Source organism: Pleurodeles waltl, chromosome 4_1 (genome assembly GCF_031143425.1).
Source record: "Pleurodeles waltl isolate 20211129_DDA chromosome 4_1, aPleWal1.hap1.20221129, whole genome shotgun sequence".
NCBI lineage: Eukaryota > Metazoa > Chordata > Amphibia > Caudata > Salamandridae > Pleurodeles > Pleurodeles waltl.
The window spans coordinates 985,155,280-985,179,459 of record NC_090442.1 but is presented as its reverse complement, the minus strand read 5'-3'; the positions used below and the strand labels follow the sequence as shown (position 1 = coordinate 985,179,459).

Below are 24,180 nucleotides of genomic sequence, written 5' to 3'. Positions count from 1 at the left end.
ATATATAAAACAGTGCACCAGCTTCGCACGGCAGTATCAGGAAGAATAGCAGGATTTGGACTTCTGATATATATGTATATATAAAACCTTTATAGGTGGCTCTGCCAGTTTCCCTGTGGCCTAATGTGTGCCTCTCTAAAATACACTTCTAGGTACTCCAATGGTTAGTGGTATTTTAAACAACACACTTAATAAAAATTAAGCGAGACAATAATGTAGATGTAGGCATGGATGTAGGAAAGTACCATCTTTCTTGGCATGTTACCCTCAATTTCTGCCTGATTGTCAGCGTGTTTTGACTGTGTCACTGGGATCCTGCTAGTCAGGACCCTAGTGCTCATGGGTTGTGGCCTGCTTGCCAGTGTATATGCACTATTTTCTAAATTGTCACTGGAGTCCTACTAATCAGAACTCCAGTGCTCATGCTCTCTCTGTTTATAAATTTGTCACTATAGTCTAGTGACTCCATATTTCACTCCAGATTGGCATACTGGACCCCTTATAAGGCCCTAGTATATGGTGCCAGGGTACCCAGGGCATTGGGTTTCCAGGAGATCCTTATGGGCTACAGCATTTCTTTTGCTACCCATAAGGAGCTCATACAAACACTTCTTCAGGACTGCCTTTGCAGCCTGAGTGAAATAGTGTAAGCACTATTTCACAGCCATATTCACTTCACCAGGTCACTTAGAAGCCACCTCTATGTCTAACTTTCAGACCCTGAAGGCTGGGTGCATAGTGCCTTTGTGTGAGGGCACCCCTGCTCTAGCAGAGGTGCCCCCACGTCGTCCAAGCCCATTTTCCCAGACTTTGTGAGTGCGGGGACACCATTATATGTGTGCACTACATATAGGTTAATACATATATGTAGCTCCACAATGGTAACTCTGAATATGGCCGTGTGAGGTGTCCAACAACTGGGAATTGTACCCCAATACTGATTCCAGTATTGGTTGCACAATTCCATGCACTCTGGAGGCTCCATCATGGCCCCCCAGTACTGCCATACCAGCCTTCTGAGGTTTCCACTGCAGCCCCAGCTGCTGTCACCTCACAGATAGGCTTCTGCCCTCCTGGGTTTTGAGCAGCTAAAACCCAGAAAGCCAGAACAATGCATTTCCTTTAGGAGATGGGTGTTACACCCTCTCCCTTTGGAAATAGGTGTTACAGGCATGGGAGGGGCATCCTCCCAGAGCCTCTAGAAATGCTTTAAAGGGCACAGATGGTGCCCTCCTTGCATAATGCAGTCTACAGCAGTTCAGGGACCACCAGTCCTTGCTCTGGCACAAAACTGGACAAAGTAAAGGGGAGTAACCACCCCCTTGTCCATCACCACCCCAGGGTTGGTGCCCAGAGCTCCTCCAGAGTGTCCTGGGTTCTGCCATCTTGTTTTCAGGATGGGCAGGGAACTCTGGGACTATCTGAGTGGCCAGTGCCAGCAGGTGACGTCAGAGGCCCCTCCTGATACGTGCTTACCTGGTTAGGTGACCAATCCCCCTGTCGGGGCTATTTAGGGTCTCTTCTCTGGGTGTTTCTTCAGATTCGGATTGCAAGACTCCAGCAGGACTTCTCTGCATCCTTTGCTTCACATTCTACCATCGGATCAACCGCAGAACTGCTCCAGGATCTCTACAACTTGCAACAAAGTATCCAAGAGGGCTACTGCAACCCTGTAACTCTAGCTCCTGCCAGCAACTGCAACAGTTTCCAGGTTGTGCATGCTCTGAGGACTGCCTGTCTTCATTCTGCACCAGAAGGACCAAAGTAATCTCTAGTGGAGTGATTGAGTCACTTCCCTGCTTCAGCAGGCTCCTCTGCAGAGCAGACTGGTACACTGGGTCCCCTCTCCTGACAATGAGCAAGGATCCTGGAACACAAGTGGTGGACCGAAGCGACCCTGACTGTCCAAATTTGGTGGAGGTTATAGCTTGCCTCCCCGTGCCAGACAGTACCCCTGTGCACTGCGTTTTTTTTGCTCTCCAGGGCTTCTGTGTGCTTCTCCAAGGAATCCTTTTTGCACAGCCTAGCCCAGGTCCCCAGCACTCTATCCTGCGACACTCAGCTCGCTGAGTTGTTCTCAGGCGGGGTGGGATCCCTTTGTGTAGTGCTGCGACAACTGCTATCTGCAACTTCTTTGTCCCCGGGTCCTGGGACTCCTGTGGGTGCTGCCTGGTCTTCTGATGGCTCTCTGAAGTGCTGAGAGCCTTCTCTGTCTCCTCAGTCCGAGTTGAGACCTCCAGTTTTCCTGGGCTCTGGGATGGGGTACTTTACTTACCTTTGGTGTTTTCTAACACTTCCAGCGCCCCTCTGCACACTACTCTTGCCTAGGTGGGAAACCAACATTCGCATTCCACTATTTTAGTATATGGTTTGTGTTCCCCCTAGGCCCATTGTAACCTATGGTGATTTTCACTATTTGCACTATTTTATGACTGTTTACTTACCTGATGTTGGTTACTAGTGTATATTTTGTGTATAATACTTACCTCCTAAGAAAGTATAGCCTCTAAGATATATTTGGCATTGTGTCACTAAAATAAAGTACCTTTATTTTTTGTTACATTGAGTATTGTCTTTCATATGTGTAAGTACTGTGTGACTACAGTGGTATTGCAAGAGCTTTGCATGTCTTCTAGTTCAGCCTTAGCTGCTCTTCTTTCAGCTACCTCTAGACAGCCTGGCTTCTAGACACTGACTACATTTCACTAATAAGGTATAACTGGAACTGGTATAAGGTATGAGTACCTTAGACACCCCCTACAAACCAGGGCAGCCTCCTACAATGGATAATTGCTGTTTTGGGTAAAAACATAAAAATACTTGTTGAGGGGTTCAAATTCAGTGTAAAAGCTGCTGTTACCTTTTCAACGCATCTACATGGATTAAAATAGATCACTTCGTTCTATATAAGACCTCCCTCCTGGATTTTTGTTTATGCACCATGCCTGGATTTAACTATCTTTAAAATGCTATCCCTGAACCTTTCTAGCAGAAAACAAGATCCCTGTGCAAGACACAACTGTGCTAATTATTGGCACCCACCAGAGCTGCTCATGTGCAATCACCTCTTCATAGCATTACAACTCATTAAACTTTCTAGCTGTGTTTTGTACCCACCAATGTCTCCGAGAAGAATCCTGGTCTTGTTGCTGGAGTTGCACACATTCTCAGGCTAGGGTTGCAAACCTGGCTGGTTTTATACTGGCAAGACTCGTATATTAATTTCTGAAGCGGCATGTATTTTTCCCCTTATCAGTACACTGAACAGTTAATGTAAGAAGATGACACTCTAGTACAGAGGTCTCCAAACTTTTTAATGCTGCGCCCCCCCCAGTTGAAAAATAAAAATCATTGGCCCCCCTCAGAATTTTTCACAATTATTTTCTAAACATGGCAATGTTTAAATATGTCTAAACCTATTTAAACATTGCAGTTAAGTACTGTTACCTTTTTAAAACTGCAATAACATGCTTCTGCTTAAAACAAAGGCCTGTTATCTGTATAATATTTCTTTTGTCCAGAGTCTGGGGCCCAACTGGGATCACTTGAGGCCCCCCTAGGAGGGCCCACCCCCCAGTTTGAAGACCTCTGCTCTAGTATGTGTTCTGCGGCAATCCTTCTGATTCCTTACTGATAATCAAGGCCACTGGAATTATGTGATTCTGCTGCTTTTTTTACATAATTATTATTTGCCACATTGTTTCTACCTCAAACAGATCAAATATTACTAAAAATATAGCAACGTTTGTTCATTTGCAGTGAAGGCCCTTCACAAAGGTTAACTTGTCATCTTTCAGTTGCTTATTTCTGTATTTGGTTGTTAAACTGGCATTATTGAGGTGAAATATTTGCCTAGACCAGTGGTCTTCAACTTATTTAATGCCACGCCCCCAAGTGAAAAATAAAAAATCGTAGCCCCCCCCTCAAAAATGTTCACAATAATTTTTTTAAACTGACAATATTTAAATATGTCTAGACCTATTTAAACTTGCATTTAAGTTCTGTTACCGATTTAAAATTGCAATCAAATACATGATTGCAAACATATTATTCAGGTCAGGCAGGCTTTACTAAAGTGTAAAAGTATCCACAGTGTGATTATTAGAAATGGATGTGAGAGGTCTGAAGTATGTTTAAAGTCCTTTCCCTTTTGACACCTTCTCCCGGTCAGGATATAAATGACAAAAGAGGTTAGTGATAGCCCAATACAGAGTGGCTTATTGCCGCTCACTAAAACAAAACATTGTTATCAGTATAATGCTTCTTTTGGCCAGAGTCTGGCGCTCCCCCCTCACCCTCTTGGGGGGGCCACCTCCTAGTTTGTAGACGCAAAGACCGCCTCAACAGGCCAGGTGGCGGCATCGCCATCCTACACAGGGACACCATCAAAGTCACCACCAGCTCCCAAGACACTATCGACACCATACAACACATGCACTTCCTAATCCACATTAATAACAACTCCACCCTCAGAGGTACACTAATGTACAGACCACCAGGACCACGCCCCACCTTCTGCGACACCATCGCCGACACCATCAGCTCGCACGCCCTCACCTCCACAGACTACATCCTCCTCGGTGATTTCAACTTTCACTTGGAGAACCTTCAAGACCACAACTCTACCTCCCTCATAGGCAACCTTACCAACCTCGGACTCAAACAACTGGTCACCGCACCCACCCACTCAGCAGGACACATGCTTGACGCAATTTTCAGCTCAAGCCAACACATAGCCTACACCCACACCACCGAACTCCTCTGGACTGACCACCACTGCGTCCACTTCTTCACCGAACCCCCCACACACCACCATCAACACACCACACCCTACCGCATGTGGGACAAGATCCCCATAGAACGCCTGAACTCACAACTGGCTCTCAACCTCCCCCCCACACCTACGACCCCAACGCTGGAGCACACAACCTCTCTAAATGGGTCACTACCTGCGCAGACACACTAGCCCCCCTCAGAAAACACATTGCCACCCGCAACATCAAGAACGCGCCATGGTTCACCCCCGAACTCCAAGACTCCAAGCGCAAATGCCGCCAAGCAGAGAAAATATGGCGACAAGAACCCTCTACAGCCAACTTCTCCACCCTCAAAGCCACCATTTGCATACATCACCAACTCATACGCACCGCCAAAAGAGATCACTACAAGACACGCCTTGACAACAACTCTCAAAACAGCAAAGAACTCTTCACCATCATTAAAGAACTAGCCAAACCCAGAGCCAGCAACATAGACCCCCCACACACACCGCCCCTATGTGACGCCCTCTCCAACCACTTCCACCACAAAATCCTGGACATCTACAACGGCTTCATACCACACACACCCACCACACACACCCCTCACTCACCCAACTCAACCCCAACTCATGACCCCCCCCACCACACTCACCACCTGGGCCCCCACCACACATTAAGAAAACCATGAACTCCACCCACTCCGGATCCCCTTCCGACCCCTGTCCACATCGCATCTACAACAAAGCCAGCCCAACCATCGCCCCCATACTCTGTGACATAATCAACTCCTCTTTCGACTCCGCCACCTACCCAGTCCCCTGGAAACATGCAGAAATCACTGCTCTCCTAAAAAAAAAAACAAAGCCGACCCGGAGATCCTCTCCAACTATCGCCCCATCTCCCTCCTCCCTTTCCCCACCAAGGTTGCAGAGAAACTAGTCAACGCCCACCTATTCCACTTCCTCGAAGAAAACAACACTCTCGACCCCTCACAATCCGGGTTCCGCAAGAACAACAGCACGGAAACCGCCCTCATCGCATGCACTGACGACATCAGGACCAAAGTCGACAAAGGTGAGACTGTCGCGCTCATCCTCCTAGACCTCGCTGCAGCCTTTGACACAGTCTGCCACCACACACTCCGCACACGCCTCCACAACATAGGAATTTGCCACAAAGCCTTAGACTGGCTCACCTTCTTACTCACCGACCGGACCCAGAGAGTCCGCCTTCCACCTTTCCACTCCACCGCTACCAAGATCATCTGTGGAGTCCCCCAAGGGTCCTCCCTCAGCCCCACACTCTTCAACATTTACATGATCCCCCTGGCCAACATCCTCCGACCACACGGAATCACTATCCTCTCCTACGCAGATGACACCCAACTCATCCTCTCCTTCACCCGCAACCCCACCACCGCCAAAACCAACCTACACGCTGCTCTCCTCGACACCGCCAACTGGATGACAACTAACCACCTCAAGCTTAACTCCAACAAAATCAAGATCAGCATCTTCGGCCCCAACAAAACCATATGGGACGACTCCTGGTGGCCCACCGCCCTAGGCCCAGCACCCACCCCCGCAAACCATGCACGCAACCTCGGCATCATCTTGGACCCCTCCCTCTCCATGACACAACAAATCAATGCCCTAACCTCCTCCTGCTTCCACACACTCCGCACTCTAAAAAAAAATCCTTCCAATGGATTCCCCCAGAGACCAGTAAGACAGTCACCCATGCACTCATCAGCAGCAGACTTGACTACGGTAACGCCCTCGAGGCCGGCACCACACTCAAACTCAAACGCAAACTCCAGAGAATCCAGAACGCAGCCGCACGCCTCGTCCTTGGCCTCCCCCGCCTCAAATGAATCTCACCACACCTCAAATCTCTTCACTGGCTCCCCATAGACAAGAGAATCACTTTCAAGATCCTCATCCAGGCACACAAATCCCTCCACAACACCGGCCCAACCTACCTCAACGAAAGAGTGAACTTCCACACTCCCACCCGCAAGTTCCGATCAGCCGACCTCGCACTAGCTACAGTCCCCCGCATCCACCGAACCACCACAGGAGGCAGGGCCTTCTCCTACCTCACCCCCACAACCTGGAACTCCCTCCCTACCAACCTCCGCAAAACCAAAGACCTCCTACTCTTCAGAAAAAACCTCAAGACATGGCTGTTCGAACAGTAACCCCCCCTCACCACCCTCCCCCCACTAGCGCCTTGAGACCCTCACGGGTGAGTAGCGCGCTCTATAAAAAAATGTGATTGATTGATTGACCCATGGCCTAGACAATATTACCATGAGTAAAACTAAAATCAGTAATTAAGTAATACTATAAAAACAATGTTCTGCTCTGTCGCTTTATTTGCCTTATCTTGCCGCATAGTTTAGTCAACCCTTTGGCATAATTTTTGTTTCCTTGCTGCATAATTCCAGTGGCCTTGCTGATAATTTAAGTAAACTAAGAGAGAAGGCCATGTTAACAATTTCATATACATTTCTAATTCAGAATCATTTCCAGCCTTTCCAGAATGTTCGAACGTGAACCGAGGGCAGGTATTTTTCTCTAGGAAAGGTGGGCAAGTCTACCTCTGCTCCAGTCAGGTCTGTCTCTGAGGGGCCCCACCCACTCCTGTAAGGGACCTTGCAGCTTCTTACTGAAGAGAAAAGGTTGTTATTGTGTTTCTCTTCAGTCCTGGGTCTGCACGAACAGCTCAGTAGGCTCCATATTGCAGCTCCTTTAAATTTAGAGTGACACCAACTCTTAGGCAAGCCGAGGGGCCGTCCTGCATGTCAAAGAGTGCCCCCACCGCAGCGGCTGCGGGGTGTCTGTTACTCCCCTGGTTGAAAAGAAATACAGTTAAAATATGCATGTAAGACCCAAGGATATATTTACAAAGCACCATAACATTTCAGAAACAAGCCATGTAGGAAAACGACAGAAACTACTTCTAAGTATGTTCAGTTAATGTAAATGGGAGGAAGTGTTACCAGCAAATTCAAGGGCAATAAATGCTATCTATAGTAAAAGAATAAAAGTAAATGTTCAAGTGTTAGATACAGTATAGTAGCAGCCCTGGAATAGAAGTGGGACTGGAAAGCAAAAGGAACACAAATGTTTAGGGTTCGGCCCCAACAACAAAGTTTACTTCACATTTACACATTTTTATGGAACTGCATATCAGTGGGGTGAGCCAGTTAGAAATAAAGACCTTTTGCAAGACTAATGATGAAGCATTGTTCTGGTATTCCATCCATAAGGTCTTTAGGAAAATACAAGTACTTAAGTGTCATCAACATTCAAGCAGCATAAGAATAACTTATATGTCCTTAAATATCTAGTAATACATGCATCCTCTGCCAGAGAACAAAGTGTGTCAAGTGGTATACCAAACGTTTACTAAACTATGATAATAGAGTGAATCCCATTGGCTTTTTCTGCCTTTCAGTGTTTATGTGGAGGATTACCATCTGATCCTCTATGCGGGCACATTTGCAGCGCGGTGCTGTGGGATGCATAGGGGTATTCTGGGGCTAATACAAGTGAGTTATGTAGAATAGCTAGAAGAAGCACGACATCAAACCCTACAGGAGAAGTGTTGCTTCCAAATTGGATGTGTTTCGTTCAGCAAAGCCACCCACCAGCAGAACATATGAAAAAAAGAAGGGAAGATGTTCTTAGTACATCGTTTACCAATCTCTCCTGTACCACACAGACCCAAGTGATAACCTTCATGTTTAAATTGTGAGAAGATTCCAGGCATGCTTTGCCAGATAGGTGGAAGACATCTGAAAAAGTTGTGACAGAGTCCAGAGAAACCTGTAGGAAGGGATCGTATGAAACTTCTAAGAATCTCCTATACACACACAATGCCTATAAACATGTACACAGTTACAAGTCGAAAAGGCCAGCAGAACAATAGACTAAAAAAAAATAATGAAACCACATCACAGAGGAAGATTCAGAAGCAGTTTAAAATCAGTCTCACAGTAAACAGTTACTGAGCAAGGGAGGAACATTTTATTTTTGTACAGAAGAATTCAGAAAATGTTGCTACTACCCTTCTTCCAGGCTTTTCCAGGTTACAGAAGCTATAGAAGGCTAGGTACCCCCGAACACACACAGGAAATATTTCTATGAGCAGCATTAAACCTTAGAACAAAGAAGAGATGACCAGGCCTACTATCTATATGCCCGTTACCGGCTGATGTTAATATGTGTTACTGTGTAACCATTGAGCATGTCGTTTGGACTACACATGCCCAGTGACTTAGAATGCTACTGCGTAGGCGTGCCATCTTGAAGAACACTGACAGATGATTGGGTCTGCCAAGCAGTTGGTAACTAGAGCTGCTACCTTTGGAACCTGGGGACCTAGGTTCAAATACCAGCCTCAGCTCTTGGCTCAACATCAAGTGATTCTGGGCAAGTCACTTCATCTCTGTGTGCCTAAAAATTTGAAATGTATTTGTGTCATCCCCATTTGATGTACTGATCTTGTTGATCTACCAATTTCCCATGTAATCTACAGCGCGCCTTTACTTCCTTGCTAGGTTTGCGCTATGTAACTACCTGTACACACAATACAACATATATTCCATCACTGATTATCCGTGATAAGTTCAACATCACAGTCCATGTTGCCACAAATTCTGTCCTCCCATTCCTGGAATCCCTTGACCTCCACTTATACTTATCTGTACATACATAATATACTATACAATGACTGCCATGTTCTCTAAGCATCTAGTCTGAGGCACATTAGCAATAACTGCTTCTCTGCACTGACTTCAATACAGCGCCTTTTCGCTTAGGCACATTGCAGAAGTGCATCAGATCTTATAAACCGCTGTGGCTGTGATGAATGGCAGCAGACCACCCACTGCCTCAATGTAGCCTTGGATACATAGGATACTTTTGATACTGATGATCAGACCCAAAAGCAAATGGGAGAAGGGGTAGATAATGGAGAAACATTGGGGTTCACGACTTCTTGATACCTTGTCCGTAACAACACCTGTGAGGAATAGTATGTAATCAAGTGTATAATTATCTGTGAAATGTAGAAGCTGTATACAAAGAATAAGGCAAGACAAACACCACCGAACACCATCCCCTACAGGTAGAATCCCAGACTGGATTCCTAGTGGTAGACGAGGAAGCAGAGAACCAAAACAAAGTCCAGGAAAAACAATAACAATTCAAGCACTGGAAGGTTACCCTGAGAGGAGCGCAAAGAAAACAACAAAAGCGCACTTGAGGGGAGGGCCAGGTATAAGGGCAGCAGAGAATAAGTATCCTCAGAACATGCGCAGCTGCCAGGCAGTTGTGCCTGGAAGTGATGAATGGCTGGGTGTGGACAGTTGCGGAAGCAATAAACTCAGGCAAGTGACAACCAGAGAGGAGAGGAGGTTCAGACTGCTGAGGATCGCAGAGTGTGTCTTGTGTCCTAGCAAGCTTTCAGGCACAACATCGGAGATACTGACACTACCTGCGTATCGACATATTGAGTTATAGAAATAGGACTGAGAGATGTGGCCATCTCACATGGAGAAATAATGCACTGATTACATAGGCGCTTGAAACTGGCATATGAGAGCCTTTAGCAATATGAACTTTACCCTTTAGAGATCCTAGTATGAGAATTGGCAAAAAACAATGACTTGGTTTCCAATGTTAGCTTCAAGTACACCATTAGGAAACATTGGTTTTTGCATGGCCTATGTCCTTAGTTCGGGGAGTGATGTCATCTAGACAGAGGAGACTCGCCCCCAACCTGAGTGAGGGACCAAGAAAGTACTGTGCAACAAGTGAAGATAATTGATACGAAACATGACCAGTGCCCAGAGGGAAGCAAATAAGACAGCTTCTGTTTTCAGAGGCGATCGCCAAGAGTACTACAGCTAAACGAGATAGCATGAATAAACCGGAAAGAAGTCACGGCCACCGAAACATGGACACTCTTTTGAAGGAAATGGTAGAGAGAGAACTCTGAGGTCAATCAGACAACACAGGACTTCCACTTACTGAGAAACAAAGTGATTGCATTTCAACAGAGACCGGTATCATCGGCAACTGGAGATGGGAAAGTGGCAAAGAGGCCTGACATTCTTCCTGAGTGGGGAGCAGAAATGTGGACTGTGCACAAGAAATAAATAGATGTGGATGAACCGAGTAGAAGAGATAACATGGCATTTTGGGAGCCCCTGACAAATAGCAGATCTTCCTTATTGATTTCTTTCAAAACTTCGATGAACATTAACTTCAACCCTCCTCTAGAGCTCCAGAGGGTGAAATCAAGTTGCAGATTTGACTCATCAAACCATAGACATCTTGGCCTGCATTGTGTGCGATCAATAAGCGTGCCAGACTGCTTCAGTGATGATTCAGTTGTATGTGCTTACCAGTCATAATAGGGCCCTATCACTCAACATTGTACATATGACCTATTCCCACATCAATTTATGCCACCTTCTTAGTCATGCAGAAATGCATCACCAGCCTCCTGACCACCACCCACTACCATGCTGCAATCCCCTTTACACCTCCTCCTTGCACTTTCACCCACAATTGCGATGCTTTATTTTTACATTTCCTCAGCAAATACAACTAAAGCACCTCTGCAGTATTCTCCCAGCATTTATCTGTACCCTGCACAAACCAGCACACTTCTCAGCCACGCATGCTCTTACAAGCCTCTGCAGCAAGGTATCGATGTCTCAGAGATATATTGGTCGACTTAACATGCTATATACAATAAATGGGAAGCCTGCAATCCCTTTATAGAAGCCCAGTTTCCTTATAAGGGGTGACTTGCGACATCTCTAGTCACCTGTAATAAATAAAGTAGCTATTCAACTGTAATAACGTATTACAGTTGACTTCTGACCTCACAATGTTTGCTGGCAAAGTCAACAGCCATGGTGGAAGCTTGGTCAAGGAGCATAATTACAGCTGCAGTTAAAACAAGTAGGTGATTTGGCCTAAACCAGGTTCAGGTCCTGGTGTTTGCTCATCATCCTGTAATTCTGGGCGAATCACCTAACCATATACATACATAGCCTGTAAAGTGTAATCTGGTGCTCTGGAGAAGCAGTTGTGCTAAATTTGTGCTCTTTGATAATGTAAAAACGAAATCCAAGTATAATGTGAACAGGCTTTTCCTTTTTCTGATATCTTTTTCTAAAAAATAAAAAATGGGACAAGCAGAGAGGAGCGGTTTATGGCAACAAGTTCCTTTTTCTTCATATTTCTACACGTTCTAAGCCACAACATTTTTTAACCTCATTTACATTAAACTGAGTCTAATAGCTACTAAACTGTTTTGATTCGTTTAATTTCACAGTACAGATTCAGATTTTATTCTTCTTGCTTGCAATGAACAGGAATGAGCAAGGATTTAAATGTTTCGTTGGAGGGGTGATGGTATGACCATGTGTTCTAAGCAACAAAGTACTCCTGCTGTAGATCTTCAGGGCAGCACTGCAGGTCATCTCTGCGCTCCACGACATTATAAAGAGGGCTGCATCCAAGGCCTCGGTCATGGAACTCCTCAGTGCCTTGTAATATCTTTAGAATTTACGGCAGGCGGTACTTCATCCCGTATCCGTAATATGAACGAAAAAGAATCCATGTTTAATCCCTGGGATGTACAAGAGGCACGGTTCCATAAAAGCACATGGTTTCGGACTGTGCATAATTTTTTTCATAATCTCATTTCACCCCCCGCTTGTTCTAGCTGCAGCTCTCAAGGGCATTGCTGATGCAATGGCTCCGCGAATTCCAAGAACTGTGCCGAGAAACCTTCGATTGAAAAAGGCGCGCGCCTCAGCGCTGCTCCCCGCCGCCCGGTGCTGCGGTATATTGAGGTGCAACAGGTGACGTTTCGTCTCATTTTCACTGCGCACTTCAGATGTGAATCAGGCACAACATAACTATGGCCGCCCGCGCTGTTCCATTAACAGCGTAAGCTCTTCTGCTCCATCATTACCAGAGCAGGGGAGCAGGAAGGGCCCACTCTGGACATCTGATGTGTTTACCAAATGAGGTGACATTTAATAAACGCACTTCCTGGCCAGAATCGAAAGGCGAGACTTGACATTCAGCCTAGCGATTAGCCTTTTGAAAGCTAAAATACTTTTTGGTTGACAGGAAGTCTGTGTTTTCTGTAATACCGCTGTGAACAAAGAGAGAAAAGAAAGGTGTTTACAAAAACAAACCCGCCAAGATTGATAGCGGATTAGGTAAGGATGGTATTTGCATCCCCTTAGCTTGGCACAAACTCGGAACTACGCTATGTCCACAAGGATGGACCTGTATCTCGAACTGAGGCTGAAATCACAAATTCATTAATATTGCATTGACAATGAAGCGGATTTTGCACCACAGTAACAACTGAAAAATAGTTTTGCAAACCATAAAGTTTTATTAGCAAATAAGTAAACTTAGTTTCCAATCTCTTCAATCATTCATAAATCGAAATTCACCTGTATCCATCATACATGCACACAATCTGTGTAATTCAGTTAGTAATGTGAATATTGCTTTATTAGAGGCAACATATGTAAATCCGAACAGAGTCTTGGTTCCGTAAAGGAAACTCTCTAATGCTAAGCTAAGTTGTAAGTAGATCTGGGAAATTCAGAAACAGCACTGTCAGCAAATGTATTGCTCTAGAGAGTATCTCTATGAGCAGAAAAATAAGGAGCATTGGTCTTGCTAACAAGCTTGATACAGTTAAAACATATGTTCCATCCAAATGGTACACTCTTCAGGTTCACACTAGGCAAGAACCAATCAAAGCCCAATGTTCTCTCCATATTTGGGGACATCCTCCTTCTCACAGATACCATGCCAAATTCTTCTCTCATTGCGACCTTCACAATATCGCACAAAAGAGTATTCATCTCCTTAGTTTCCCATCCCACTGAGGTGCTGAAGTCAAGGTCCAAACCAACTGATTGCTACTTTTGTACCTTCAGACTATACTCTAACAAAGAATAACATTTCTAAATGAGCAGACAGTGACTCAGGTTCCTGAAGCCGAAAAGGTGTTGTGAAGAGCAGAAATGCAATGTTTAATTCGAACATAGGGTAAAGCACCTTTTGTGACAATGTTAGCATATAGTAACTCAAGTTAATCAAAATAAATGATTCATTCACTTTGCTGAACCAAAATAAAATATTATTAGGTGCCAATAAATGATGATGACACTTTCATTATGATCAGACAGCAATACTAAAGCTTGTAGGAAATGAGGACTAAATAGGTGGTACACTTGTGGGCTTATGGGGCTGCTAATTTTTTGTTTTTTTATGTCTAACAAAAGGCACATTGTGAACTCACCAAGAACGTAGAATGGTATGGAGCCCACCTATTGCTGAACATAGGTTCACTTTACTGTCACTCTCATTTGCCAGCTTATTATTTGATGGCTTGCCTTGTCCATCTTGTATCTGTCCTGCCCCTGCAGCATTGGCAATTTACTTGTGCCCTTCTACTACTCACTTTTAGGGAATTACTTTTATCCTTTATCTTAAGCACTCCACAGGAGTGCATGTGTTTCCAGTTACCTTCCTGGTGTGCTTCTCTTCCCCTCTCTGTGCTCCTATTGATCTCTCCCACCAGTGTGCTTCTTCCCCAACTCCTCTGTGATGTGCTCACCTTTGTGTCCCACTGCTTTCTCTCCAATGTGCCTCTTCTCCCCCAACTCCACATTGCTCTCTCTTGCCTGTTTGTTTTTCTTCCCTCATTCCCGACATTGGCCTTGGTCACTCGTTTGCTTGTCTCTGTCCCCTTACCCGGCCCTCTGTTACTTCCCCCACCTATGCCCCCATGCTACTTCTCCCCACTCGCACTCATGTGTTGCTTTTTTTGCTCAACCTCAAGTTGCTTCTTTCCCCCGTGTTCCTTCCAACCCTCCCATTTAAGAAAAAACGCATATTCCTATTTACTGATTCAACTTGGATTGGTAAATTAAAAAAAAGGAAACCACCCATGTTTGCACACTCCTACTAAAATTATGCAGATGGCCTCAAGACAGGTTGATTTTTTTTTTATTCGTCTTTAGCCATGCTGCAGTATCGCTAAAAAACCTTAAAGGCTAGACCAATTAGCTTTGCCACTGTTTGTTAGAACTGCAATAGTAAGAGAAGGTCTCACAGTGGTGCTCGGTTCCTGCACTACCTAGAGTGTGGACCAAGTTGCTGTCCGCCCCCACCCCTGTGCGTACAGTGCTTACTTTTAAAAATAAGTAAATTGATAAAAGGGCATTTTTTCTGCTGAATGCCTCTTTGCAGCACAGTGCTTTGTATGCAGGCATGAGCATTTTAAATCGGCTGCATTTGTGTATGGAGAACCAGTGGAGCTCTCTGAGGGACGTTTAAGATGAGTCTTGCTGCAGCGTTCTGGAATGTTCTGGAGTATGTGTAGGAGACGTTTGGGGATCTTGACATACAGTTGCCGCAGTTGAGTCTAATGGTAATGAGTGCTTGTGTGACGGTTTATCTCTTGCTCTTGGGCAGTCATTTGAAGATATTGCATGGATTTAGGATAGCAACTGTTTGCAAACCTTTTTCTTTTACTATAGAATGTCTGTATGTACATGCACACCTGCAGGACATAAATGGACATGTGTACGGACAGATAACACATGAGATACTTTGAACCAATAATCTCCACCAATATGGTAAAACTTAAAAAAAAAAAAAAAAAAAGACTGCTAGTTCATATCCACTGCCCCACGGCTGTCCCTTGTGTACCCTGTCAATCAGCCTTCCTATTTGTCGCTGTCCTGGAAAATCTTTTAGAGGTTTCATACTGGAAAACAATTCTATTTCCTCGCTCCTTCCACTAACCCGGGGTCTTAGACCTGTCAGTGCTCCCGGCTGGAGTGTTTATTTGACAGCCCTCTGTGTAATCTGTTCATCCCTCTCTCTTCGTGGAGCTGTCTGCTTCACTCTGGCTTTCCCAGGGTTTAGGGCCGAGCCTTGTCAGTATGCCTTGTGCGACTGTGCCCTTGTAGCCCATTGCTTCTCCCCTCTTCATTCTACCACGAGGGCTGCCATGTTTATCGGGGAAGGTAGGAGGCAGATGAAGCCTGACAAGAGCTGAAAGAAGCATCCCCCCTTATTTTAATATGGATATCACCCAGGCCTGTTTTCTTGAGATCCTAAAATTGGGATGACATTGGAACTAAGTGACAGGAAAACAGAAAATCAACATGCTTTCTTTGTCTTTTATAATAACAAGTACTTCGCCGTATTGTGCCTGCTCCCACAGTTTGCTTTTGTACCGCACTGTATATGCAATGTGTTACTAGTACCCAGTTGATTGGTATTTGGTTTATCAACCTCTCAAGGATGAGGAACTGAATGGACCCTGCTTAGATTTGCTCTTGTAAATGCAAGTTACTTAGATACTCAGCAATGAGCACATAATTAACTCAGATACCTTGTTCCCGATGCCTCACAATTGCGTATTTTCAACAAAATTGTGCTTGTTTGAAAGATATATTAGTTCAGTTCTTACTGTATTTCTGATTTTTTTCTCGCAAATGGTATTCATGTTTTAGGGCAATAATTAATCCTTAACATAAGTGATCATTTGTTACTTTAAATTATACTTAATTAAAAAAAAAACACTACAAAAAGTTCAAAATGTGTTAAAGATTAATAATACCTACATGTAATGACACAGTGAAAACATGAAATACATTCAAAATCTGTGGTGCCAGTCACTCACATCTTCTCCTGCTTCCATATATTCCTATTAGTGTTCTGATTGCTTAATTATTTAATATGGCCATGGGATCAATCCTAACTCTCATGCTTTGGCTACAAATTTCACTTAGGTAGGGCCAGAAAGTGATGGATCCGTTTACAACACATTGATGGATGGGGAATTTTGGATTGGTTGGGGTGAGGGATGCAAATGAATCTTTGAAGTTGAGCACAGAGGCCGAATCTCAATAGCAGCGTATCTCTGGTGTGAACAAATAATTAATAATTATTTCAGATCAATAGTAAATTGCTCAGTTGAAGTCCTTGTTTGCTATGCATGATTGTGTCATGTTGTCACAAGGAGCTCTAGCTGTTCGTCTGTAAATGGTGACATGCCCTGCATGTTGGACCAGCTCCCCATGTGCACCTCTCAGGAATGTGGGATGTGAAGTAAGCAGCGGGTGTTTTAATGCAAGAAACTGGATTCAAGGCACATTAACTCAGACAAACTTTAAATTCCATGAAGCCTTGATCTGAAATCACAAGTGTGCCAAGGAAGATCTCTGTGAATTGTATTTTTTTCACTGCTTGTAGAATAATCATAGTACATATATTTCTTCTACTCGTAGTGCAGACCTTAGAGTTAAGCCCCTCTTATGCAGACACAAATGTATCCCGAAATGAACTGCTTTATTGTGATGTTACCCAACTCAATAGATGCAGGCCCTCATTCCAAATGGCAGTGTAATTTCAGATTTTGACCTATGGGCGCTTGAGTCCAATTTGAGATTACAATGTTTTCCATCTGAAAATGACATCAGGAACATCCTGACAAAATTTGCATGGGAAGAAGAGGGTAGAAAGTGGAAAACATGAAGTAATAATTACCCAAATTCCAATACAGCAGGTTATCCCTAATTCCAGCTTTACTAACTCAAAGTGGGGTGTTTTTTAGTATGTTTTTCCAGGACTAAATTGCCAGTAGGTCAATTCCACAAATTTTGAATTGCCCAGTTAGTTTCTCATTTACAGAAAGACTGTTCAAAGCTAGATTAACTTGGGTGTCTATTTTTCATCAAAGTAAATTTTTATAGCAATTTGAAATAAAAAAATGTGTGCTATGATTAGGTAAATATTTCTGATGTGAAGTACCAAAGCTATTTGTTACTAAAAACCCTTTCTGCACCACAACATGGTCATATGTGCCAGTGGGAAAATGGCATTGGGTTTGATGTGGTGATTCACCGGTCATAGCAGTCAGAATCCACCACAGGCGCACTTCATCAGTTATGAAATTGGGGCATTTACAAAACAGCTATATGAGCAAAGTTGTTTAGATGCAATAAGAACAGTGTTGGTGGCCTTTCCAGACAGCTGCGTTCCTCTAAGGAAAGATGACAACCTCTTGTCAAAGAAGTGAGGGCAATTCCTATAGCCTGTCACAATGAGGATAATTCGGAGTGTGGTATATATCCCTTATTCTGAGTTTTTAATTTGAAAATAAGGGATACTATCCTTAATCAGTATTTAACTCATTGAAATTCACATATTTTGTCCTTTTTCCAGGCCTTTCCCGCTGTACATTTTGGCAGATTTGACCTGATAGCTATAGTTATCGCATGTGTCAGAATTCCAATCAAGGATCAGAACTTAATCCCCAGTTTGTATCTCTGTTGGCTACTCTCCGAGGCCAGTCCTCAGTTTCAGTTAAAAATAGTGAATATATATTCTATATTATAGCGGATTACAGTTCCCCTTACAGAAATCCACTTCCAAAGTGAGAGTTAAATTCATCTCTGTCATGATCAGTGGTATGCAACAAATAGTGCATTCATTGTTCATCAGCCACTTTCAATGGATAACTGAGGACTTGGCCAGCAGAAACTCTTGCAGATTGTCTTTATGAAAGACAGAATATGAAAGGTTTTGTGTTCAAAACCATCCCCTGGGCAAGTCTGCAAGCACCGCTGCCTTCTGGGAAGCTTCAGGTTCCTCCTATTGGAAGGAGCACTGAAATGATGCCATATTGTCAAGTGAACGGCTTAGAAAGGAAAGTATCTCTGAGAAGACAAACTATCTATTAATGCTTTAGAAGTGTTCAGTTTGTTGTCTTCCATAGTTATGTTTTAGCTTCCCCGACTTTAAAACGGCCTCTTTCATTTACGTCATATACATAGTTGCCCTGCTTATGCCAGTCAACATATTGAACGTTGTGTTCTGACATGACCACAGCACCTAAGTTCAGCAAAGGTGCTTCACGTCTTTTATGTATTAAATGGTTTTGTACATCTGATTTTGTGGTAGAAGGAGCATTTGCTCAAAATGTTGTACGAAGTGGCCTGACGATGTTTTCACTTCACTGCCGCCGACTGTCTGTATTTTTGCATCCACGTACTATTTCTACAACCATGTTGTTGCTTTTGAGGTGTTGCAGTCAACGTTTGACGGAATAAGAATGTGTTTGTTCGTATTCCAGGTACTACAGCGCCACTATCCTGCAGATGTCCGGAGTGCGCAATGACAGCCTTGCAATCTGGCTTGCTGCGGTCACCGCCTTCACAAACTTCATCTTCACACTGCTTGGAGTCTGGCTCGTGGAACGGATCGGCCGGAGGAAACTGACCCTCGGCAGCTTGCTAGGTAGGTGCATCCCGTAGGTATCCCCGTTCTGAGCTAGCCGCAAAATGTCCGAGTGCACACAATGATAACGTTTCTTGTTTTGCTCGCTGTGTGCCATTTAAACATCATTATTACAACTGGCGCATTCTACTATATCTGGTTAACTGCACTGTGGAGTGCAAACTTCGCTCAATGCACCTGCGTGCGGCAGTGTATGGTGGGGGATTGGGGGGGGGGGGGGGGGTACGGTGTAGAGTAGATCAGGCAAGTGGAGGGGGTAGTCAGTGGGCACCAAAGGAAGCAATCCCAATGGGAGTGACCTGGGAAGGATGCAAGGCGTGGAATGAGGGGCGTGAAAGGCTGTCAGTGGAGGGGCCTTAGGCTGTCCATACGGGAAGAATGGGAACTGGAAGGCAGCCTAGAGTGGTGGCAGACAAGCAAACAGGGAGAAGACAATGCACACAACAAATGATATGTAGCATTAGAGGGGCGTCGAGAAGCAGCTGGCTGGTGACAAGGAGCAGAGGGGGCAGCGGCGTAGAAATAATAGGAGTGAGTGGCGCAGGAGACTGGGATGAAGGTTGAGCAGTGCTTAATTTGACCTGGTAGCTGCCAGTGGGGTCCACTGGCACTCATTCTTTGGGGACCAGCTCTTATTTGTCCACATGAGATGTTTACCCATAAAAAAAAAGGGGAAAAAAACACAAAACGGAAAGACGAGGAAGACGGAAAAAACTGTCATAAAGGGATAAAGCAGAAACCTACAAGAGTGAAATGAAGGGGCAGGAAGTTTGTGGTGATGGGTTACAGAGGCCACAGGTGGATTTAAGATGATACAGCCTTGGTATTCCTGTGGCAACAGTTAATAGTGCCGACTGTGGGCTTCTGAGCAGCGCTTTGGGCACTGGCACTCATTATTTTACATTTAAGCACTGATGTTGAGCATGCAGGGTGGAGGACAATGGTACCTGGGTGGGGAGAAGTAGCAGTCTCTGCGCTAGCAGGTTTCTGTCTAGCCACTTTTCGCACCCTGGACTACCAGGCGCAAGCAGTGTATCGTAGTTTTTGTTAGGTCAAAGCTACTTAAAGAAGTTGGATCAGATCATTCTGTTCCAGTGAAATATTTTTTTCATGGCGAGAGATGGGAACAGTATTTTAACCTTTGTCACCACAGTCCTATCTTGAGTCTCACAACCCACCAAGTCAATACACAATGAAATTCAATGTTTTTTACATACAGATATATAATTTGGACATTTTATTTTGCGTATAGTACCACAGTCACAACCAGTGATACCAACAGGGTTCATCGGTTGTGAAGAATCCCGTCTGCCTAGTGTAACCCTCATATATTTTTCTCCACTGATCATTGAGACCTGTGTGTTTGCCTCACTCTTCTTGTGCTCCTGTTGAAATGGTTGACACCTTCACCCCAGTTATCCCTTTTCTGGTAAAGTGAGTGGTTTCTTGCACCTTTCAGTCCTATTGTTATTTGACTGTAATTGTTTGTATTAATACACCCAAAAAAATTACCCTCATATGTGGGAAGCTGCCACCTCTGTTCACTGAGCTGCTCTTCACCCCTTAGCTGCTTGGCCTCCCCCACCCTACCAGTGCTGATCCCTTTTTTGGCTACTAGGGGTAGTTTGTACTTGGGCCCCCATAACTTGTTGTCCAAATAAGCTATTCAAGCCAAATTTGCGTCCTTTTTTCCAACATTCCGGGGATTCTAAAGGTACCCAGAGTTTGTGGGTTCACCTGCAGGCGACAGAGAAATTAGCGAAAATACAGCAAAAATGTGTTTTTTTTGGAGGAAAAATAGGAAAAAAGTGCTGCAGAAGAAAACATCTGTTTGTTCCCTGCAAATGGGAACCAACAAAGGGTCTGCAGTGCTAAAATCACCATCTTCCCAGCTTTCAGTAACAGGCAGACTTGAATCAGAAAATCACATTTTTCAACACAGTTTTGGCATTTTACTGGGACATACCTCATTTTTACAATTTTTGGTTCTTTCAGCCTCCTTCCAGTTAGTGACAGAAATGGGTGTGAAACCAGTGGTGGATCCGGGACAGCTAAACATGTCTGAAAAGTAAACAAAATTCTGAATTCAGCAAGAGGTCATTTGTGTAGGTCCTTTAAGGTTTTCCTATATAAAGTAACAGTTCAAATAAAAAAAAAATTAAATTGAGTTAAAAAACAACCATTTGTGTCTACGTTTTCTTCTGTTACTTTTTCAAACTATGACAGATTTTTTAAAGCAATATCTGCTGGACCCCTCTGGTTGCGGGGATATATAGGGCTTGTAGGTTCATCAAGAACCCAAGGTACCCAGAACTAATAAATGAGTAGCACCTTGCAATGGGTTTTCATTGTATACCGGGTGTACAGCAATTAATTTGGTAAAATATAAAGACTGAAAAACAGGTATCAAGGAAACCTATGTATTTCTGAAATGGGCACAAGATATGGAGTTTAGAAGCAGTGGCTATTTGCACATCTGTGAATTTAGGGATACCCACACTATCATACAAATTACAGGGCATTTCTCAAAATGACTTATTTCTTACACACTGTCTTACATTTGGAAGGCACAAATGTAGAGAAAGACAATTGGCAATAACACTTATCATTCTATTCTGTGCTCCTCCAAGTCTCCCGATAAAAATGATACCTCACTTGTGTGGGTAGACCTCGTGCCCACGAAAGGAAATACCCCAAAACGCAACGTGGACACATTACATTTTTCCACTGAAAACAAACTCGGTTTTGGCAAAGTGCCTAGCTGTGAATTTTGGCATCTCGCTCAGCCTGCACCTAGGGACACCTAGGAAACCTATACATTTTTTTTTAACTAGACACCTAGGGGAATCCAGAATGGAGTGGCTTGTGGGGCTCTTGTCGGGTTCTGTCACCCAGAATCATTTGCAAACCTCAGAATTTGTCTAAAAACACTTTTTCCTTATATTTCAGCAATGCAAAGTTCTGGAATCTGAGAGGCGCCACAAACTTGCTTCCACGCAGCGTTCCCCCCAAGTCTCCCTATAAAAATGGTAGCTCACTTGTGTGGGTAGGTCTAGTGCCCGCGACAGGAAACGCCTCAAAACACAACATGAACACATTGCATTTTTCCAAAGAAAATGGATGCGTTTTTTGCAAAGTGCCTAGCTGTAGATTTTGGCCCCTAGCTCAGCCAGCACCTAGGGACACCAAGCAAACCTATTATTTTTTTTAAACTAGACACCTAGGGGAATCCTGTCACACAGAATCCTTTGCAAACCTCTACATTTGTCTAAAAACACATTTTTCTCACATTTCAGCAATGCAGAGTTCTGAAATCCGAGGGGAGCCACAAACTTCCTTCCACCCACCATTCCTCCAAGTCTCCAAATAAAAATGGTACCTCAATTGTGAGGGTAGGCCTAGTGCCCTTGACAGGAATGGATCACACAACGGTCAATGGTAGTCCTTACCCTCGAGTGATCCATTCCTGACACAGTCACTAGGCCCAGGCACACAAGTGGGGTAGCGTTTTTATCAGGAGGAGTGGGGAAATGCTGGGTAGTAGGATTTTTGTGGCTCCCTGCATATTCCGGTCGTTTACGTGACAGAAATGCAAGGGAAAATAGGGTTTTTATTCAATGTTTTACCTTAGCAGGGTATTCTGGGTAAGAAAACTTTGGGAAATCCACACAAGCCACACCTCCACGGACTCCGCCAGGTGTCTAGTTTTCGGAATGTATGGGTTTGGTAGGATTCCCTATATGGCCACCGAGTCCAGGACCAAAAATGCAGGTGCCTGCCTTACAGAACCAGGTTGTTTTTTGATAAATAATTTTGATGTCTCCACAATACGATTTGGGCCCTTCCCTGTCGTGGCCCTATGCGAAGATGGGGGTTACCCAAACCGTGCGAGTCTTCCATTAAGACTGCAAGGTGGGTTTCTGCACTAACCCCATTTTGAGAGTAAGGCCCAAAAATATCTTCAATCCGCCAGCAAAGTGGGAGTCCACTAGCGTATCCTAAACGGAGCCCTAGAGTGCCTCCATGCTCCCTCAGAAATTGTCCTGCACGCAATTTTTTAGACAAGGTAGTCCATATCCAAAAAGAGATAGACCTAATCGACTGGCAAAAAGTTGGCCATATCGACTTTACATCCACCGTTACCAGTAAAAGGTGGAATTTGGGGCTGAACTAAATTGGAAGGCTGCCAAGAGAGCATGCTGTCTGTGCTTGCCACTGCACGCACCTGTACTCTGGGTTGGGCTAACCCATTGTTGTCCCGCTGCATAGACTGTGCTTGCGAAGGGACAGCACGACTGTCCTCATCGCCTCCTTCGGAATCACTGGAAGAGGAGTTGTCAGATGGGACTCCTCCAACTGAGAACTCACTCTCAGTGTCTGCTCCATTGTCCTCTCCCTCAGAAGCTGTCTCAGTATCTGCTGTCTCAGTCTTTGATCCTGCATCAGAGCTGTCTTCCATATCCCGAGTTAGGGCTTGAACAGCAGTCATTCAAAGAGACGCCATCTCTGCTTCTGGCTAAACTGTCCCTCTAAAACACTATCCTATGTAGATGGTCACAAAATTACTGGTGGGTGTGTGTGTGTGTGATGTGTGAAACAGTAAATGTCAGTCACCTTACCTTTTCTTCATCCCTCGATAAGCAGGTTTTTTATAGACACTGAAAAAAAACAAAAAAGAAACACTATTACTTCACCTTACCACATACCCATCATCATAGTCTTTGCCACATACCCATCATCACAGTCTTTAGCACCTGTGACGCCCAGTCTGACTATCATTTTTGGTGCATCCACTCCCATGACCTCCTCCTCAGATTCCCTCACTACCACCCAGCAAAAATACCCTTCATCTCTCCATGGCCCCCCTCGCACATACATTTCATTTGTTTTAAAGCACAGCTGGCTTTACTAATCCACTCAGCTATTTACATAAAATACAGATTTATTATTTTCAGCAGGCATATTAACCTTCTGCACTACTTTATGGCATCAGAACTGCCACTAGACAAAAGTCTGATCTTTCTCTATCAGTAACATAATCACAA

The 24,180-nt window shown here is 44.3% G+C and overlaps 1 protein-coding gene across 1 annotated transcript in view; it reads left to right on the top strand.

The window, feature by feature from the left end:
- Nucleotides 1-24,180, top strand: part of SLC2A13 (solute carrier family 2 member 13) — a 1,310,727-nt gene that overhangs the window by 832,445 nt on the left and 454,102 nt on the right. Inside the window, exon 5 of the mRNA XM_069229759.1 lies at nucleotides 18,972-19,135. Within this exon, the coding sequence (XP_069085860.1) occupies nucleotides 18,972-19,135 (164 nt within the window). The remainder of the gene's footprint in view (nucleotides 1-18,971; nucleotides 19,136-24,180) is intronic.